Genomic DNA, 19,743 nt, shown 5'->3' with positions numbered 1-19,743 from the left:
GATCAAAACTGAAAGTGTAATTTAAGTTCTTTTCGGTCTTATCATGAGAATTTGCCTCAAAACACGTATCCGCGTTAGCCGACTTCAGAGGGTTAAACTGTAATGCATTGACTGGACGTTTGAGGATGGGGGCAGTGGTAAACCTGGCCTTCAGAGTATTGAATGCTTTGGTGGCCTCCTCATTCCACTTAAGTTTTCAAAGGTTTGCCTTTTAATAGAGATGTCAAGGGTGAAGCAATCATACTGTAATTTCTGATAAATCGCCTGTAGAACTTAACAAACCCCAGAAATCTTTGAAGCTTTTTGATAGTAGATGGCTGTGGCCATTCTGTTACTGCCTTGACCTTGGTTTCATCCATCTTGACACCCTGATGACTAAGATAACCAAGAAATGAAGTCTGTCTGACGTGAAACTCGCACTTCTCTGCCTTTATGTACAGTTGATTCTTCAGTAGTCGAGTAAGAACGGTCTTGACATGGTTAATGTGTTCCTCTTCAGAGTTAGAGTAGATTAGGATGTCATCGATGTAAGCTATTATGTACTGGTTTAGGAGGTCTCGGAAAATCTCATTAATGAATGACTGGAAGACAGCTGGAGCGTTGGCAAGTTCATACGGCATGACCTGATATTCGTAGTGCCCCCTAGTGGTGAGGAAGGCAGTTTTCCATTCGTCACCCTCTTTTATTCGGATCAGGTTATATGCACTCTGTAGGTCGAATTTGGTGTATATAGTGGCCTCACGGAGTTGTTTGAGGGCTGAAGGAACCAGTGGCAGGGGGTATCTGAATTTTACGGTGACGTTATTAAGTCCTCTATAGTCAATACATGACCTCAGTCCTCCATCCTTTTCATGAACCATGAACTCAAGGCTTCCTCAATATACTCCTCCATGGCTTGGGTCTCAGTTCTGGATAATGGGTAAATTCTACTTTTAGTAGGCATAGCATTGGAGAGTAACTCAATAGAACAGTCCCAGGGGCGGTGAGGTGGTAATTGTGTAGCCTTAGTTTACTGAAGACTTCTGCCAAGTCATCATAATATGGAGGAATACTAACTGGCTTGGTACTTGTGGGACTTTCTATGCTAGTCATATAACATTGTTGGGGAACTGGGGAAAAACAGTGACTCTCACAGAAAGTCGACCACTTGGTCAACTCACCCTGATGCCAGGAAATTACGGGGTTGTGAACTGACAGCCATGGAAATCCTAAGATGACTTTGTGCTTGGGAGAGTCGATGACATAGAGAGATATGGATTCCTGGTGAAACAAACCAACTTGAAGGGTTAATGACTTGGTCTGTAGAACTATTCCATTACCAACTGAAGTGTCGTTGATGGCTTTAATCTTATAAGGTGGATTGCATGGTTGAGTGGGTATGTTATATTTCTTGATGATATCTTTATGGATGAGGTTTAATGCGGCTCCAGAGTCAATCATGGCTGTTAACGAGATGGACATTGGTGACCTGGTTCACCGCAGTAGAAACAAAGACAAAGTTGGCGTCGTCTTGCTCTTTCACCCTCGGAGAGTTTGGCGAAACCCACTTGCATTGGCTCCTCATTGAACTTGGGTATGGCTTGAGTAACACTTGATGTAACAGGCTGAAACTCTCTCATATGCCTTCTTCGTGGGGTTTCTCTCATGAGATTATCGATCTTGATCGTGAGTGTGACAAAGTCAGAAAACGATAAACTTTCTCCTTTCCATACCAATTCTGCCTGTAGGTCAACATTGAGGCTTTTCTGGAACACAGCTTTGAGAGAAACATCATTCCATCCACTCTGAGCAGCGAGCGTATGAAACAAGATGGCACAGTCAGCGGCTCTTCTGTTACCTTGGGACATTTGCAGGAGATGGGTTGATATATCCTTGCCCTCTGCCTCTACAGAATCATCAAACTTATCAGGTAGTGTGACACTCACCGCTCTAGGCATGGTTGATGGGAGAGACTGGATGTAGTTCGTCAAGTGCTCATTGACTGCTTGAAGTTAACCCAATTGATCTTGGAACCCCTTTAATACTTCACGTTGATAAGTGAATGCTGCTTGCATGTTTGTAACTTCCGCTGGATTCAGTTGAGGTGAAGTATTCTGTAACGAGGAGGCTGAGGCAGTATTAGAATCCATTTGCAGATGTTTATTAGGGAAAGATCTTAGAAACAGAGTCGTTAATCCAGGTAGAGAGTCAGTACCGTAATGGCAGTCTGATCTTTCAACATGCACAAGGGATATCCAAAAGGCAGAGACGAGTAGGCAGGCGAAAAGGTCAAACACAAACATCAGTCCAATCAGGCAGTAAATCCAATGGGGCAATCCAAGAAGCAAGAACATGAAAACAGGCAGATCCATACACAAACAGGCAGTCAGAATAATCAATGGGAAAACGCTTGGTTAGGCAGGTAAACTGGCAATACTTCGAAAAAGTAGGAACACGCTGACTCGTGTTAAATAGTGTCAAACAGAAAGTGACTGTGGAATCAGAGGGAGCGGTGAACAGTCAGTATGCATCCCCCCCATTTTGAATTTTTAAAAACAAAATAAAGTTTAGGACTTGTAGCATTGTACCAATTCAACCGTAAAATTAATAATTAAAAACATATATTGCATAATACTTATATACAAAGTAGCATGTCTGTGTTCAGTTTTTCAGCAGGTTATGTACTCCCTGTTTCTTTAGTCTTTATGTCGCTTGACAAAATGACAGAAACACCAACCTTTGTTCAATCAAATGACATACTGTTAATACAATCCTGATATAATTTCAGTGCAGTAAACAACTAAAGTATCTGAGTATTTAATACACTTAAACCTGCTTCTGTTCAACTCATTCTAGTCTGACATAAACCCTACTAAACCAGACCACTGCCGTTAGAAACCTGTTCAGGACAGTCTCTCTTATATTTCTATCACTTACCTGTGAGTATCAGATGTGTTCACAATGGTCTTTGAAGGACTCAATATTCTGTTGTTTAAAGAGTTTGATGGTTTCAGGTGTTCATATTGTTGTTGATCAAGTTAGTTTAACTTTCTCTGAGTCTCTCACTGAACTACAGTGATGTCAGAGCTCCTCCTGTATTCACACATTTACATTCATCCCTGTATTCGGTGAGTTGCTTCATGTGTGTCTGTTTGTATGCTTCTGTCAGCTCACGAAGAAGAGATTTCAGTAATCTTGATTATTTGGCAACATTTGTGAAGAGTTTCCACGTAAATCTAGCATCAAAACTGCTTTATTGTTAACACTGAAAACAGCGCTCTGCTGCCTCTGGTGGCGCTGCTGTGCATTACATGCTGCATAATACACTTATACTGTACTATCAAATATACTGTAAACACACAGGGAAACGTTTCATAATTGCTGAGTTACTTATGTAATTGAAATGAATGACGCAGAAGACATTCTGAAGACTAAAATGTGTAAAACCAGTAGAAAAGTGTTTTGAACAGAGCAAAACAGTTACCAGTTTCTGTAGGCCTACTGATTAATGTTTCAAAATGTTCAGCTGTTGAATTAAACTTCAGTTAGTCATCAATGTTTAATTTAACATCCTAATTCCGGGCTCTATATATAGGGATATTAATTAAATTAACCTGTCTATATTAAACTGTCTCAAATTAACAGATACACTCATTAGTGAGTCCTACTGGTTAGATAATTAAAGCATTAGTATCATAGCATTTCATTTGATTGGTTAATGAGAGAGACAAGGCTTGCATTAATTAATAAAATTAAGATTAATTTAGTTGTTTACTCCCAAGAGTTAACAGATTAGCATATTTACTGCTGTTTGTTGTCAATCATCACTATTATCATTGTTCACAGTAACATTTAGTGATCTGAACACTCAGTATTAAAGTATCAACAGCACAATAAATCCATGAATGTTCATTAAAACAGTTGATAGGGTTATTCTGGATTTCATGCTGACATTAAATTTGATATGAAAATCGTCTTGCACCATTTGTGTTACAGACATGGCAAAGGAGTGGACTGAAAATCACTCAGAACACTTTAGCAACCATAGAGCAACACCTCCATTTATACATAGATTCTGTGGTGGTGGTGCATGAAGACAGAAATGAAACGGGTGTTTACTGACCTCTAGTGGACACAGAGAGTTCAGCATGATACCACAACTGGTGAAGCCATATAATGAGAGTAAAATATCTTTAAAACAAGTTCAGAATAAAGCCCATCCACAGGTGATTTGGCTGAACTAGTATTGAAAGGCTGATTAATGTTGCACTTTATCTGATCGACTGTTGTGCTGTATTTGGAGTATAAGCACATTCACATTTGCAGTCCCTCCAGTTCACACCCAGAGGTCATTGTTGACTCTGATTTACATTCATTTAGCCTACTCCCAGATCGGGGTGCTTTTCCCAAAAGCAACTATGGTGACAAGTTCTGCCATTACCAATAGATTTAAATAGAACTTACCACCATAGTTAGCTAACGATGCTTTTGGGAAACACACCCCAGATCAGTTGTTTGACTTATTTATGACACATTATGTAATGACATTTTTTTTTTTTTTTAGTGAATGTGTTTATGAGCTCCTTATGTGTTCAGTTTGAGATGTTACAGAGACACTGTATACTAATATTGTACAGTATGTAAGTTCCCTTTCAAGGGAACTTTGAACTGCGTCCTCTAGGGGTTGCTATGGGGAATGCCTCATCGTGACCCGTGTCTGAAGCATATGTTAAAAAAATCACCAACAAGTTGGCCGGCGACAGCCCCTGACATCACCACCGGTGCGACTATAGATAAATAGTTGCCGAGAGAACACGTCACTCTCTTCTTCGTCTTCATTTACCATTTTGTTTGAAGCGTACAGCTTCTAGGAGTGCATGTTTCTCGCCAGAGGCTTTGCTCTGATACCTGCAGTTTACACAGCTTGCATACTGTGGTGTGTGTGTGTGAAGAGCAAGCGCAAGCATTCAGCTCTCAAAGGAGTTGGATGCGCTCTGCTGTGCTCATTGTGATGCATTCGTGAGACTCTGAGGGGATGTGAGTATTTCACTATTTACCAGAGTTTGTAGCAACATTTGCATGAGTGCGTTCGCCTCTTGCGGGAATAGCGATGCGATGAATGTCGGTGTTTGTTTTCGTTTGTGAAACCGCTCACTGCCAGTTTACCCAATTGTATTTCAGCACCCCGGGTTGCCAGTTGGCGGAAAACACAGTGTATTTTATTTCGGTTGTCATCAAGTGTGCTCGTTCCTGTTTGTGTCGTCAATCTGGCAACCTACGTGTGTGTCAAGTCTGAGGAGGCGACGAGTGAAAAAACCCTCTCCAATATTTTGAATTTGGACTGCAATACCTAGTTCAACCACTCAATGTCAATCCTACATACAGCACCTTTAAGACAGAAAGAAAAAAAAATGACAGAGGAAAATGATCAGAGGGTCATTGTAAGTGAGAGCATTAAAAGTGTTATAACAGTATAATAACAGTTCCTTCTAGTTCTGGAGGGCATTGTTAAACATTTGAAATTGTCACACACTCCTTTGGATCATATTCCTCCTCAATTCTTAAAGGATTTGTTTGAAATTATGGGCCCTAGTATACTTTCTATTGTGAAAAGCTATTTAATTAATGGTGTTGTTTCAACCTGTCTTAAGCAAGCAGTGGTCTCTCCCCAAATAAAAAAATAAATAAATAAATTGCCTTGACTCTACAGAGCTGAATAATTTTCACCCAATCTCTAAATTGCCATGTCTGTCTTAAGTTTTAGAAAAGGTTGTTCTTTCTCATTTTACCCCCTTTTTAACTGAGAAAGATATTCTGGATAAATTCTAATCTGGATATAGAGCTTGTCACAGTACAAAGACCGCTTTGGTAAAAATTGTGAATGATTTACTGATGGCGGTTGATTCTGGGTTGGGGGTTGTTTTAATTATGTTGGATCTCAGTGCCACATTCGACACTGTTGATCACTCAATCCTTTTAAAATGTGTGATGTAGGCATCCAAGGAACAGCTTTAAAATGTTTTTATTCATTTCTGCATGATAGAACATTTTTTTTGTAAATTCCGCTAATACTTCATCTTCTGTGGCTTCTTTCACAATACGGTCTTCCTCAAGGTACTATTCTGGGTCCTATGTTGTTTTCATTGTACATGTGCTCACTTTGATCTATGACATTTCATATTATATGTATGCTTGATGGGATTCAGATATATTTACCACTTAAAGTTGGGAACGAGCACTCTCTACAGTCCCTGTTAGTCTGTCTGGAAGAGGTCAAAATTTGGTTGTCTAAAAATTTTCTTCAGCTTCATGAAAGAAAATCTGAGATAATTATTTCTGGTCCACCAAAATTTTACAAGATAACTCCCAGTACTGTTGTTCCTTTAGAAATAACTGTAAAAAAAAAAAAAAAAAAAAAACTGTGTACGAAACCTAGGTGTCATAATCAACTCAAATCTCAGCTTTGACAGTCAGATAAAGTCAGTAGTAAAAAGTAGTTTTTACCAACTTAGAATGATCTCCAGGTTAAAACTCATTCTTAGTTTAAAAGATTTAGAGATCGTTGTCCATGCATTTATTACCTCGAGACTGGATTATTGCAATTCTCTTTATGTAGGGATCTGTCAGTGACAATTATCTCGTTTGCAACTTGTTCAGAAAAAATGGATCACATTACTCCAGTATCCTTTCTCCATTGGCTACTGGTTCAGTATAGGATCGATTTAAAGATTTTATTAACGGTTTTTAAAGCTCTTCATAATATGTCTCCAAGTTATATCACCAATCCTTTAGAGTACTAAACATCAGCTAGGACACTGAGATTGGCGGATAAACTGTTACTGGCAGTTCCTTGTTCCAAAAAAAGTGTTTAAAGTGATAGAGCATTTACGGTTGTGGCTCCCAAATTGTGGAATAGTCTTCCACTTTACATTCAGCAGGCTGCATCCTTAGAAGTTTTAAGGTCTCAGTTGAAAACTCATCTTTTTAAATTAGCTTTTGCAGAGGAAAGACCTTGAGCTACCCCTATGTGTATTGACTTGATAAAGGGTATTTGTAATCTGTGGGTTGGTTCATTAAATGTTAGCGGTATATTTTTTTTTTCATGTTATGTTATATTATTTGTATTATTTGCATATGTTTTCTTTTAAATTGCACTTTGGGCAACAAAGTTGCATTAAAATGTGCTATACAAATAAATAAAAGTTGAAAGTTGAAGTTGAAGGATATAATCCATCCTGCCGGAGAGAGAGACAGACTGAGACTGAAATTGCTTTCTCAGGTTATCATTTCAGAATCAGAATCAGAAAGAGCTTTATTGCCAAGAGTGTGTACACACACAAGGAATTCGTCTTGGTGTCAGGAACTTCCAGTACATACAATATTATTCCAGTAATATTTGTATGTAGCTTGCTTAGGAACCCTCCACCTTCCCCAGTTCCACCTATATAGATCTGCTACGAGGTGATTAATGTATGCTATATGGGGGTTATTCATGTATGTTATATTTGCAGCAGCAATATTTCACAGCAGCATGTTGTGGATGTATTGGCAGTAGCAAGTCGGTACTTGCCCTGGCATAGCAGCAGCGTAGCAGATCTATTCCGCTAAGACCAAATACATTAACATTGTCATGTACATTACCATGCCAATCCCTCCGGGAGTTGTCATGAAAGAAATGCAATTTTCACCAGTCTGTTCAATGTGTTAAAGAGATTTTTGAAAGTGATTATCTTTAATAAATCAGATACCTATTATATATTTACTCGTATCTGGAATTTTGTGTTAATAAAAATGATGTTGAAAGAGAATGTTGCAACACTGCTAATCTTAAAATAACATTTTATTAAACTAAACTGTAATATTCCAAATAAATGTTTTTAGAATGTTGTATTTTTAATAAATGTAGGTGGAAAGAATGTTGTAGGAACATTATGCTAACCATAAAATAACATTCTATCAATGTTAAGCAAACATTTTATTTGATATTTTAACGTTCTTGGAATGTTCCAAATAAACGTTCATAGAACGTTATATTTTTAATGAAATTTAGGTTTCAAGTATGTTGTAGGAATGTTATGCTAATCATAAAATAAAATTCAAAGTAATCACTTTGGTAATCTAAAATACTTCAGATGTAACTGTAATTTGATTACCACCTATTTAAAATGTAATTATAACAAAATACAGTTACTCATACAATGCATTTTAAAAAAAACAAAACCTTAAACACAACCCTTAAAAACACAGCCCTGCATGTTCGGCTAGAGTCGCCCTGAAGTTGTGCATCTTCAGAAGCGGAGCGGCGTGACAAGTTACAAAAAATTACATTCACACCGCCACGCGAAATGAGTTCACGCAAACTCAAAGTGAACTTCCGCTAACACCTTAATGATGTGATATTTGCCACGCATACCCAAGGGAACTTGTGGACGCTTCGAGTATAAATCAGCCTTAAGTAGCCTATGTTTTAGAAATATGACAACAATCACATATCTCACACAGAGATCGCATTTTTATAGAGTTTGGGAATATTCATGCATAACTGAAACACAATCACATGAAATCTAATAAAAATAAAACATTTTAGAAGAGAACACAGCATAACAGTTGTCTGAACCAATGAGCATTAAGCTGTGTCATCAGTCATTCGTTTCCCATCATACTTTTGATCAGTGCAGTCGGTGGAGAGCAACTGTGCTCGACTGCACAATCCGACACAGCCGCCTCACCGTCGCCAGAGTTTTTTGGCACAAGTCAGCATGACATCAGAGCAAGTCGGACGTAACTCGGATACTTTTCTAACCGGCATGCATCTCGCGGTAATCAGATCAGTTCTGTACAGATTTTGCTCATCTCAAACAAGCCTAATTTCTCACATATGCGCTGTTACTTCACCACCTATGATTGGTTCCAACAGTGACGTCGCCGCTGTCATCTGCCCTCCCTTTGACACGGACTGATGGCGATGGAAGGGTAGGGTGCTCCTACTCTTTCTCCTGCTAAGCCGTAGAAAAGGCACAAAACTTAAATAATTGGTTTATTTTATTACTTTCCTTTTTTACTTATTAATGTGGTATTAATTACCGGTCACCGGTAATTAATACCAAATAAAAGGTTGCTCTAGGAACTTGTTAAATTGATAATTCTTGTTCTCACGCTGATGCAAAATATACTTACAAATAATCATAAAAATTCAATAATACCAATGTGGAAATTAAATAATAATAATAATAATAATAATAATAACAAGTACAGCATGAAAAAAAGGGAAAAATGTAAACCTGTAAAAAAAAAAAATGTCTGCTGATTGCTGTACAAGAGGCTTGTGGTGCTTAAAGTTCTTGAAAAAGTCAGTTGTTTCCTCAGTTCACTCAAAGAAGCTGTCAATCTCAGCTGTCAATCATTATGTCACATCCTGTTTTTATAGAATCACATAACTAACTAAACCCAAACTTATTGAATAAACGAACACTTGAACTTTTATCAGCATGATAAAACCTACATAAAATGACAAAAATCATCTTTGGAAAAAAAAATAATTTGTAGTGAAATTGAATTATTCAGTTTGTCTCACGTCCCATTAGATCAATAGATTACATGGAGAGGGCGAGGTTTATGACCTATACTGGGACCAGCCACCCGGGAGCAATCGAAATGTGTTGGCTTCACTTTTCAAGACTTGTGCCGCACACTTGGTTCACCTTTACAGAATTACAACTGGTTATCTGAGAAGTTACTTATTGTTTTTCATTGTTGTGAATGTATCTGTATTGTAATCTAAATTATGATTGTTTCATGATATTATCATATAATAATGTGGACATTATTGACCAGTCCCCTTAAAATTCTTTTCAATTGCAGTTTTCAGAAAGCTCTATATTTATCAAAGACAGTAAAATGTTCTCATTTGCAAGTACAGAAACTAATTAAAAAAAAAAGTGGTTAATTTTTTTATTTTTTGCTATATATATATATTTTACATTAGAGTCTTCATTTGAATCTCCAGCTGTGCTTCACACATTTCTAAGGTTCACGCAGCAGGAAACTGCTACCCTGCATTCTGCTTTGAAGCTTCTGCTTTACTTCTGAAGGTGTGAAAAACTGTTAGTCACTTTACTGTAGCTTCACATTTTGGTGAGGGCTATATGTCCCCGATGAGACTTCTCCTTTCAAGAGACATCGTCTTGTAGTGAACAGCAGTCAAGATGGCAAGACTCCTTTCCACACAACACATGGAAAGTTATGTTCTGATGAGATCAGGCGTGTCGACAACAAAGGATGCTTTTGTTTTAACATAACAACACTACCTCTTGTGAAGAGGGGGGTTAACATTAACATACAGTAACCCCCAGGCAGGAACTGCCTTAGTCTCCCTTGAACTTATCATTTGTGAAAAGATAAGAATGTCAGCATTTCATGGATCAAAGACTGATCCAATCACCATGTTTTACCATGTTGCCAAAGCCACAAAGTAAAATTACATTTTCACATGCATTCACACCAAGAGGACACAAAACTGAAAAAACCTTCCCTTACATCAATTTACAGATCTGTATATACAGTACTTAATGAGCGTAGTGTGTGATACAACATGGTATGCAACATTACCTATTAAGGTATATACTGTATATATACATCGTCCACCAGTGCTTAGTGCTTTTGCACTTTATTGATTTATTGTATCCATTTATTACTTGTTAGTTACTCTCATATATCCCTTTGTTAATAAAACCTTTTTATTATACTTGTGTCTTCCTTGTGTTGATAATACATTAAAAAGTCTCTACAAGTTTACGATATCTCACAAATCCTTCAGATTGGTCAGACTAGGCAAGGCAAGGCAAGTTTATTTATATAGCAAAAATAAAAAAATAATAACAAAAATAAAACAAGCAATTTTAAAAACATAAAACAAGCAATTTTAAAACATTGGAAATGATTAAAAAATTTACTTATTTAAAATGAATTTAAAACAGTTAAAAATAGAAAATGATTTTACATAGAATACAGTGAATATGTAAAATACAGTGCAATCAATTCGGACATCGCACAGTGCTCATTCAACAAATGCACAGCTAAACAGATGAGTTTTGAGTCTAGATTTAAATGTGACTAATGTTTCAGCACATCTGATCTCTTCTGGAAGCTGATTCCAACTGCGGGTGGCATAGTAACTAAAGGCGGACTCCCCTTGTTTTGTGTGAACCCTTGGTATTTCTAACTGACTCGATCCTAATGATCTGAGTGCTCTGTTAGGTTTATATTCAGTGAACATATCTGCAATATATTTTGGTCCTAGGTCATTGAGTGATTTATAAACGAGTAAAAGTACTTTAAAATCAATCCTAAATGTAGCTGGAAGCCAGTGTAAGGACCTGAGACTGGTATGATATGCTCAGATTTTCTGGTTCTAGTCAGAATCCTGGCAGCAGCGTTCTGGATGAGCTGCAGCTGTCTAATGGTCTTTTTGGGAAGGCCGGTGAGGAGACCATTACAGTAGTCCACCCTGCTGGTGATAAAGGCATGAACAAGTTTCTCTAAATCTTGACTGGAAACAAAACATCTAATTCTTGCAATGTTTTTTAGATGATAGTATGCTGATTTAGTTACTGCTTTGACATGACTACTGAAACTAAGGTCTGTCTCCAGAATCACACCAAGATTCCTGACTTGATTTTTTAGTTGTTTGTCCCCTTGAGTCAAGGTATGCATTCACCTTGAAAACTTTATCTTTGTTTCCAAATGCAATAACTTCAGTTTTTTCCTTGTTTAACTGAAGAAAGTTTTGGCACATCCAACTGTTAATTTCATCAATGCATTGGCAGAGGGAGTCAATGGGGCTGTAGTCATTTGGCAATAAGGCTAGGTAAATCTGGGTATCATCAGCATAGCTGTGATAGGCAATTTGGTTCTTTCTCATTATCTGACTTAGTGGGAGCATATACAGGCTAAACAAGAGCGGTGCCAGAATTGAGCCTTGTGGGACTCCGCATGTCATGGACGTCCACTTAGACTTATGCTCTCCTAGACTCACATAATAACCTCTCCCTTCTAAGTATGACCTGAACCATTTGAGTACCATCCCAGAAAGCCCGACCCAGTTTTCCAGTCTCTCTAGTAGTATGTTATGATTGACAGTGTCAAACGCAGCACTGAGATCTAGCAATACCAGCACTGATATTTTGCCAGAGTCAGAATTTAAGCGAATATCATTTATTATCTTAATGAGTCCTGTCTCTGTGCTGTGATGCAGTCGGAAACCAGATTGAAAATTGTCCAGGTATCCATTTGAGTTTAAGTATTTGTTCAGCTGATTAAAAACTACCTTTTCTATAATTTTGCCTATAAAAGGAAGATTAGATATTGGTCTATAATTGCTCAAAATGGTGTTATCAAGATTGCTCTTTTTCAGGAGGGGCTATACAACTGCAGTTTTCAGGGAGTTTGGAAATGTCCCAGAAAGAAGTGAGGCGTTCACCACTTCTACAACTTCCTATAATTGAATTTTAATTCTTATTTATTCAACGGTCTTCCATGATTGTTCTTTATTTTCAAGGTGCAATTCCTTGGCTGGTGCTCTGTAAAATAGTATGACCAAGACTAAATAAATTAAAATAAACTAAATACATTTTAAATTAAATGTTCCCTCCTGGTGGAATGACCTGCCCAACTCAATCTGAGCAGCTGAGTCCGTAGTCATCTTCAAGAATCGGCATCTCTTCAGTCTTTATTTGACCCTCTAACTCTAGCACTGACTATTCTAATTATATTATGAAAAAAAAAATAATAATCTTTTTGTATTCTATCGGTTTTCTTTTCATTTATTGTACAATTAACAAATGCAAAAAAGACCTCTAACACTAGCTTGCTCTATTCTTTTTCTATTCTATCTGTTTTCTTTTTATTTATTATATTATTTAAAAGCCCTTGCTACGTGTACTGCGTTTAAGCTAACTGAGACTTGTTATAGCACTTGCATATCATTGCTCTTTTGTTGATTTTAATTGCTTCCATTGTCCTCATTTGTAAGTCGCTTTGGATAAAAGCATCTGCTAAATGACTAAATGTAAATGTAAATGTAAATATTAATATTTAAGCCCAAAGCCATTACACTGGTGGTGCTACTTGAATCTAAAATCACAGCATGTAGTGGTGCCCCGTGTTAGGTTATCTAACATCTGATATCACTACAGTCTGAACTCATGTAACAAAGGTCCCCTCTTAGACTCCTTTTAATGGGTAAGGAAAACTTTGGAAATAATCTAATAATGCTGTAGTGCTCTCCGTTTACTCTAAATGGTGACAAAGTTGGACTCTTACATTCTATCTGCAACATTGATAGTGTCGATAAGCACAGAAACTAAAAGCTTGTTCCAGTAGTTTGTAAAATACCAAACCTTACTAAGGAAGTCTTTAGGGATAACAGTTGCTGTCCATCGATTGTCCCATAGAAGTGGCTTTTTGTCAATGTAAATTGAGGTATAAATCAAAATTACAGATACAGTAAGTAGAGCTTTTACCACACCCTCAGCTTAAAAAATGCCTTTTAAAGTTCTTCTCTTATATGAATACCATTTACAGAAAGGTTATGCCAGTAGATTATAAGGTAATTATTGCAAAATAATTGCATTTCTTTGTTGGTTTTGGATTCTTCACACAGAGAAATGGAACTAAATGTGAACTTGTTAAAATGTGCAAAAACGGATGTATCACATTGCATGCAAACTCTCCCACACATACACACCTTTTGATGTTGCTCTGACCACAAAATAACCAAAATGTGCATTAAAAATCAGTCATTTCCTCAGTGCTCTTACATCTGAAGAAACATATTGACTTTTGACTGAGAGAACAGGCAGCAAGATGGATGTTCGCAGATTTTTGATTGTGTATTACTTCCTGGCATTCACCTTTTTCAAATTGGCAGGTAATTGTTATTTATCTGTCACAGTTTGATTTAAAAAGTTCACAGTTTGATTAAAAAGATCACAATCTGTAACTTTTAAATCTCTATTCCAGATTGCTCTGAGGTGTCCATTGTTGGAGGCAAAGATGTTAAAAAACTTCAACCATGGATGGTGTCCATTCAGATGGACCAGATCCATGTGTGTGGAGGAATCCTGATTCAAGACCAGTGGGTGTTAACTGCAGCACATTGCCAACAGTAAGGCAACTACTTTGGGCATACAAATGAACTTAGTATTATTGTAATATTAGTAATTTTGTAATAGTGTAATATTAATAATTTTTCCTCTTAAAAGAGCTGTCTTTTTTTTTTTTTTTATTACTAAAATAATTGTCTAAACAATTATTGTTTAATTTTAATTTATATATAAAATTTGTCATTAATCTTATCTTTGTTTGTTTTGTTTATTTATATACTTGTAATAAAATATTTCAGGAAAGAATATGAATCTATAAATAAGAGCATGTTATCAGAGGTATCATGCATTTATTTTTCTCTTTTCTAATTTTTTTTTCCTCTTGAAAGAGCGTCCCCACCCCCTAAAATAATTGTCTAAATTAAAGATACAATCCGTTGTCTTTTTCAGAAAACCCATTACATCGGTGACAGTTCTCGTAGGATCTCTGTCTCTGAGTAAAGGCACTCAGCGTGTTGGCATCCTCAGTTACGAATACCCTAAAACATTCAGTGTAAAGACTAAACAAGATGACATCATGCTCATTAAGGTAAGGATGAATTGAAAGTAGCATAGTAAGTGTATGAATTTTTCACAGTATGGATTTGAGTGTTGTCTTTTTTTTTCTTCTTCTTTTTTAGCTAAGCAAAAAAGTGAAAGCAAAACCTAAAAAAATCCCTAAAAAGGAACAAAACATTCCACCTGGAACAAGATGTGTTGTGACAGGTTGGGGAACTACTAACTCTGAAGTTAGTAAACCTTCTGATAAACTGCAGATGTTAGAAGTGACAGTGGTGGACAGGGACCTTTGCAACTGCTACTACAACAGAGATCCTGTGATCACCAAAGACATGCTGTGTGCAGGAAACAAGCAAGAAAACAGAGGCATCTGTTGGGTATGTCATCATTGTGGTCTTTGATTTATGGCTGCAGATCTTTGAAATCATCCTATTACCTGTCTAAAGGAAGAAAAACCTTGTGTTCTTTTTCAGGGAGATTCCGGTGGACCACTGGACTGTAAGAAAAACATAGTTGGAGTGGTTTCAGGGTCCAAAAAATGTGGTAATCCCAAGCAACCAGCTGTGTACACTTTTCTTTCTGAAAGACATATCCGCTGGATCAATAACATACTGAAAAAGCAATTCAACAGCACAACCTTTTAGGAAGCTAAACATTTCCAACATATAGACTTTTGGTTGTAGTTCATATTGCTGTAACAAAATAATAATAATAACAATAATAATAAGATTTTGGAATCCAGTATTGCATTATACAAATTCAACAATACAATTACAAATACAAATAGTTTTTCTCTGTGCTTTATTACTGATGGACACACTCTTGTAATGGTTAAACAAAGACCGGAAGATGACCTACATTATCTGGTGAAACTCATGAAATGCAATCATATTCCTTTTTATGGTTTGTTTGCCAACTGAAACAATTTTATCCTCATTTTGATAGATGGAATTTTCAAAACTTCACTAGTTAATGACTGCGAATTGGTTAATTAGTCATGTTTTCTTTGTTTGGCTTCCGTTACATTGAACACATTATACATTAACACCAAAGCACATCAAGTAAACTCCCACTGGCTTTTTATAATATTCTTTGTATGCAAACACAATCAGACACTTCCTCGAAATAATTCAAAGTGTCAAAAGCAGAAATCTTTTGGTGAGGACACAAACAAACAAACAAACAAACAAACAAACAAACAAACTTGTTTTTGGTGGTAAACAAGATGGAAATCAATAAAACGGGATTCAATGCCTAATATACAATTCTTACACTGTAAAAAAAAAAATATTGTAATTTTAATGTGATGACTGTATAGATGCTACAGTAAAAACCTGTAAAATGGTTATTTCTAAATTCCCTTACTATTTGGTGAGAAGCTAATAAATCAAACGGGACATTTCTTGTAATGCTACTGTAAAGTAGTTACATTTACAGCTTTTGTAAGTGAAAAAGATCAAGTCATCTTGAAATGAAAATTAAATAAAAGTCAAATCATCTTCAAATGAAAAACCATAAACTGATCTTCCCAGCATTCACTGTGCGAGAGCTTTTTTGAAGGTTTTTTTTTTTTTAATGGAAATATCATTTAATCAGTTATGTACATGTACATACAGGGTTTTATGTTATAACTTATGTTTATTGTATTATTTTAGCACCGTGGTGGTAGTATTTGTGTGAATAACACTGTGCAACTTGTATATATTGTTGTGTTGATTATTCCGTTGCTTGTGGTTTGCGGCACAGACCAACCACTTGCTGGTCCATTGTCAATACCATTAACACCAATACCACATGGTGCTGGTGTTATTCTTTGTTCTGGTGCTGCATGACTACAGATGTGTTGCAGCTCTGAGAAAATTACAAGGGCAGGCTGCTTGCCAGTCTATTAGTCCTACTGTCAGCACATTTTATTGTACAGTGAAAGCCAAAATTACATAATGAAGCATGAATGTGCTTTATGTTATTCAGTGATTCTAATACAAGCCTTTATTTGTCCCTAGTGGTTTAAGAAACAGCGAAAACTAATTCTGTCAACAGCTATTTTTCGTCCCCAATGTGAGTCGGTGGGCCACACAGTTTTATTTTTCTATATATCCAAGCCATGAGTTTGTGTAAGCGTGAGTATATGGTATATTTGTAGTCTATACAGGTTTAAAATCATGCTACGGATACGAAAACCCACAAAATATAACCTGATTCTAATTTATTTTATGACGGACGAAAGTTTTGGAGCCAGTGTATAAAAGGTAATTGACACAACGTGAGGTCATATTTATTTTTTAACGTACAAAAATTCTGGACTCAGTGTCCAATGACTTTTACTTAAAATCCAACAAATAATTCAGGCTTTTTTCCATGCGTTCTCGAGCCCCGAGCACCCATAAGATGCCTATGGAGAGGGGCAGTGTTGGGTAAGTTACTCTAAAAAAGTAATTAATTACTAGTTAATAATAATAATTATAATTATTATTTTATTATTATTATTTATTAAAGTAATAATAAGTAATTGTAAATAATAAATTGTTGAGTAATAATACATTGTTCATAGTTACACTTAGTGATTTGAACATTCAGTATTAAAGTATCAACAGCACAATAAACCAATGGATGTTTATTAAAACAGTAAATAGGGTCATATGAGCTCAGTTCACAGCACAGATGTCAACATAAAGTGATGCATGAACACAGAAATGAAACTGGTGTTTACTGACCCCTAGTGGAAACAGAGAGTACAGCATGACACACATAACTGGGTGAAGCCACATGATGAGTGTAGAATGTCTTACTGTAAACCCCGTTCAGAATTAAGCACAACTACAGGTGATTAAAATTAATTATGTGACATTAATTAATGTTGTTGCATTGTACCTGATGAACTATTATGCTGTCCCTATTTGCGTTCCCTCCAGTTCACCCCCAGAGGTCATTATCATCTTGTCTTATTAGGGCTTTGACTTAGATTAACATTTATTTACTTCCAGATCTGGGCCCGTATTCACAAAACATTTTATCTTACCACTAAGAGTTCTCCTAAATAGCAGTAAAAGTTTTAGCTAAGAGTTTTCTCTTAAAACCTATTCACAAAGCTGCTGAGACAAACTTTTACGAAGGAATAGAGAGAAGTCTTAAAGGGGTCATATGATGCGATTTCTATTTTTCCTTTTCCTTAGTGTGTTATGTAGCTATTTGTGCGTGTGTAAGACCTGCAGAGTTACAAAGCTCAAAGTCTCCCACAAAAGGATTTATTCTATCTAAAATAGAAGGCTGACCCAGCTTGGTAACTTCCAATAAGCCTATTTTCAGGCGCTGTGTAATATCATTACGCCTGCTGCACCCATGGTACAACAGCAAAGTACCTTGATTATTACGCCGGAATGAGAGTATAGTTCCTAGCCATATGGGCCTAGAAACCCACAACTTTTCATTTTCAAGTTGTCTTAGTACACAATGTAACTACAGAAGAGTCAAGTTTTAAATAGGAAAAATAACAAAACTCTTTTTGGTCATTTTTGAGCAAGATGCTAACAGTCTAATCAGATTCAATGATCAATGCTAAGCTAAGCTAAAAGTGTAAAATGAGCCTATTTTCAAAAAAAGTGGAGTGTTCCTTTAAAAGGTTCTTCACAGTTACTGTTTTCACTTCACTTACCATGGAAGAATACACATACGGGATTACCCATTGGGAAACAACCTATATGAACACCTAGCCCAGTACAGGGGCTGACCGGGACTCCGGGCATGCTAACACCAGTACTGGGTGACCGCCGAGGGTGCTGGAGGAAGCTCGACCAGGGGCTGCTCAGACCTTTTGAAGCTCCGGGTGCGGTCTACGTATATACAGAGCTCTCCAACGGACACAGCAATGCCAAGGCTAGATCTGCCTCCTCCTGGGACAGTGCTTGCAGGTTCACCACCTGGTCTCGGAAGGGAGTGGTGGGAACCTTCGAATCACGCAAACACGAATGTGTAACAAATGTAATCCTTTTTTTTTGATCTAAAGTTCACATTAACATTCAGAAACACAAAAACAAACGTGTTACCAAGTCGCCTCGTCTTTGTAATTATTTATTATTATATGTGTTTGTTTTAAATGTACCTAATTTTTTCACAGTATCGTAAAGTTTTCCTACGTAATGAAATTATTAAAAATAGACCCTCCTGCAATACACTCACTTGTTTTATATAAAACAAAAATATTGTATATATATATATAAATGGCAGAATATCAAACAAGTATTGATATTATATTGATATATATATATATATATATATATATATATATATATATATATATATATATATATATATATATATATATATATATGTACAATATTTTGATATGTATTGATATGATATATATATATATATATATATATATATATATATATATATATATATATATATATAATAAATATGGAAGAATATCAAACAATACTTGTATTTAATAAGAGTAATTCAATTTTGTGGCATGTTAAACATTGGTTTTCCAAAATAAACTTAATCTTGAAAAAAAAATTAAAGCAATTAAATTAAAGCAGTCAAAGCTTTATGCCAATACAAAACCAAAAACACCTTAAAAACATCATCTTATTTATTTTTACTGCTGCTGCCATCTAGTGTACAGGTGTCAAGACCGAGACAGATTTACAGGTCTGATTAAAACCGGATTAAATATTTACAAAAGTTAAATTTGTGGTTTATTGTAAGAAGCAATTTATGGTGACAGAAAACAGTTAACTTTTCGGATACAGTATTTTAATTCTGCTGTTACTTTAATGATTTCAAGGATGACAATGTTCCTTCACCAATAAATAAATAAATAAATAAATAAATAATTCAAGTGGAGAAATCAAATTATCCTGTAAGGCATTCAGGACTAATCATAAGAGTTTCCATCTTTTGTTAACCAATACATTCATGTCCTGCCAATAATATTTATTTAGGAACAGGACTCCATAATGTTTAAAAGCAATGCTACCAATGCAAAAGTTGATAAATTAACTCCATCCAAAGCACACCTCAACCACTGCTTCAATACTGAGTATTTCCAGCTGTATTTTGTACATTTCAGTTTTGCCAACTCATTTATATTAACTTACAA

General features: G+C 36.1%; 2 protein-coding genes across 5 annotated transcripts in view; one reads left to right on the top strand and one right to left on the bottom strand.

The window, feature by feature from the left end:
* LOC109056731 (E3 ubiquitin-protein ligase TRIM39-like) overlaps positions 1–19,743 on the bottom strand; it is an 820,810-nt gene that overhangs the window by 129,683 nt on the left and 671,384 nt on the right. The gene's annotated exons all lie outside the window — the stretch shown is intronic.
* On the top strand, positions 13,747–16,154 carry LOC109056539 (granzyme K-like). Its single transcript, XM_019073729.2, has 5 exons — positions 13,747–13,906; positions 13,999–14,143; positions 14,532–14,670; positions 14,762–15,016; positions 15,113–16,154. The coding sequence occupies exons 1-5, from the start codon at positions 13,843–13,845 to the stop codon at positions 15,281–15,283; spliced, it is 774 nt and encodes a 257-aa protein (XP_018929274.1). The 5' UTR covers positions 13,747–13,842; the 3' UTR covers positions 15,284–16,154.

Source organism: Cyprinus carpio, chromosome B6, assembly GCF_018340385.1.
Source record: "Cyprinus carpio isolate SPL01 chromosome B6, ASM1834038v1, whole genome shotgun sequence".
NCBI lineage: Eukaryota > Metazoa > Chordata > Actinopteri > Cypriniformes > Cyprinidae > Cyprinus > Cyprinus carpio.
This window is presented reverse-complemented; position numbering and strand designations above follow the sequence as displayed.

Coding starts and splice junctions, on each gene's coding strand:
- LOC109056539 (XM_019073729.2), top strand. CDS start 13,843: ATGGATGTTCGCAGATTTTTGATTGTGTATTACTTCCTGGCATTCACC. Junction 13,907..13,998: donor CACCTTTTTCAAATTGGCAG/GTAATTGTTATT, acceptor TCTCTATTCCAG/ATTGCTCTGAGGTGTCCATT. Junction 14,144..14,531: donor ACTGCAGCACATTGCCAACA/GTAAGGCAACTA, acceptor TGTCTTTTTCAG/AAAACCCATTACATCGGTGA.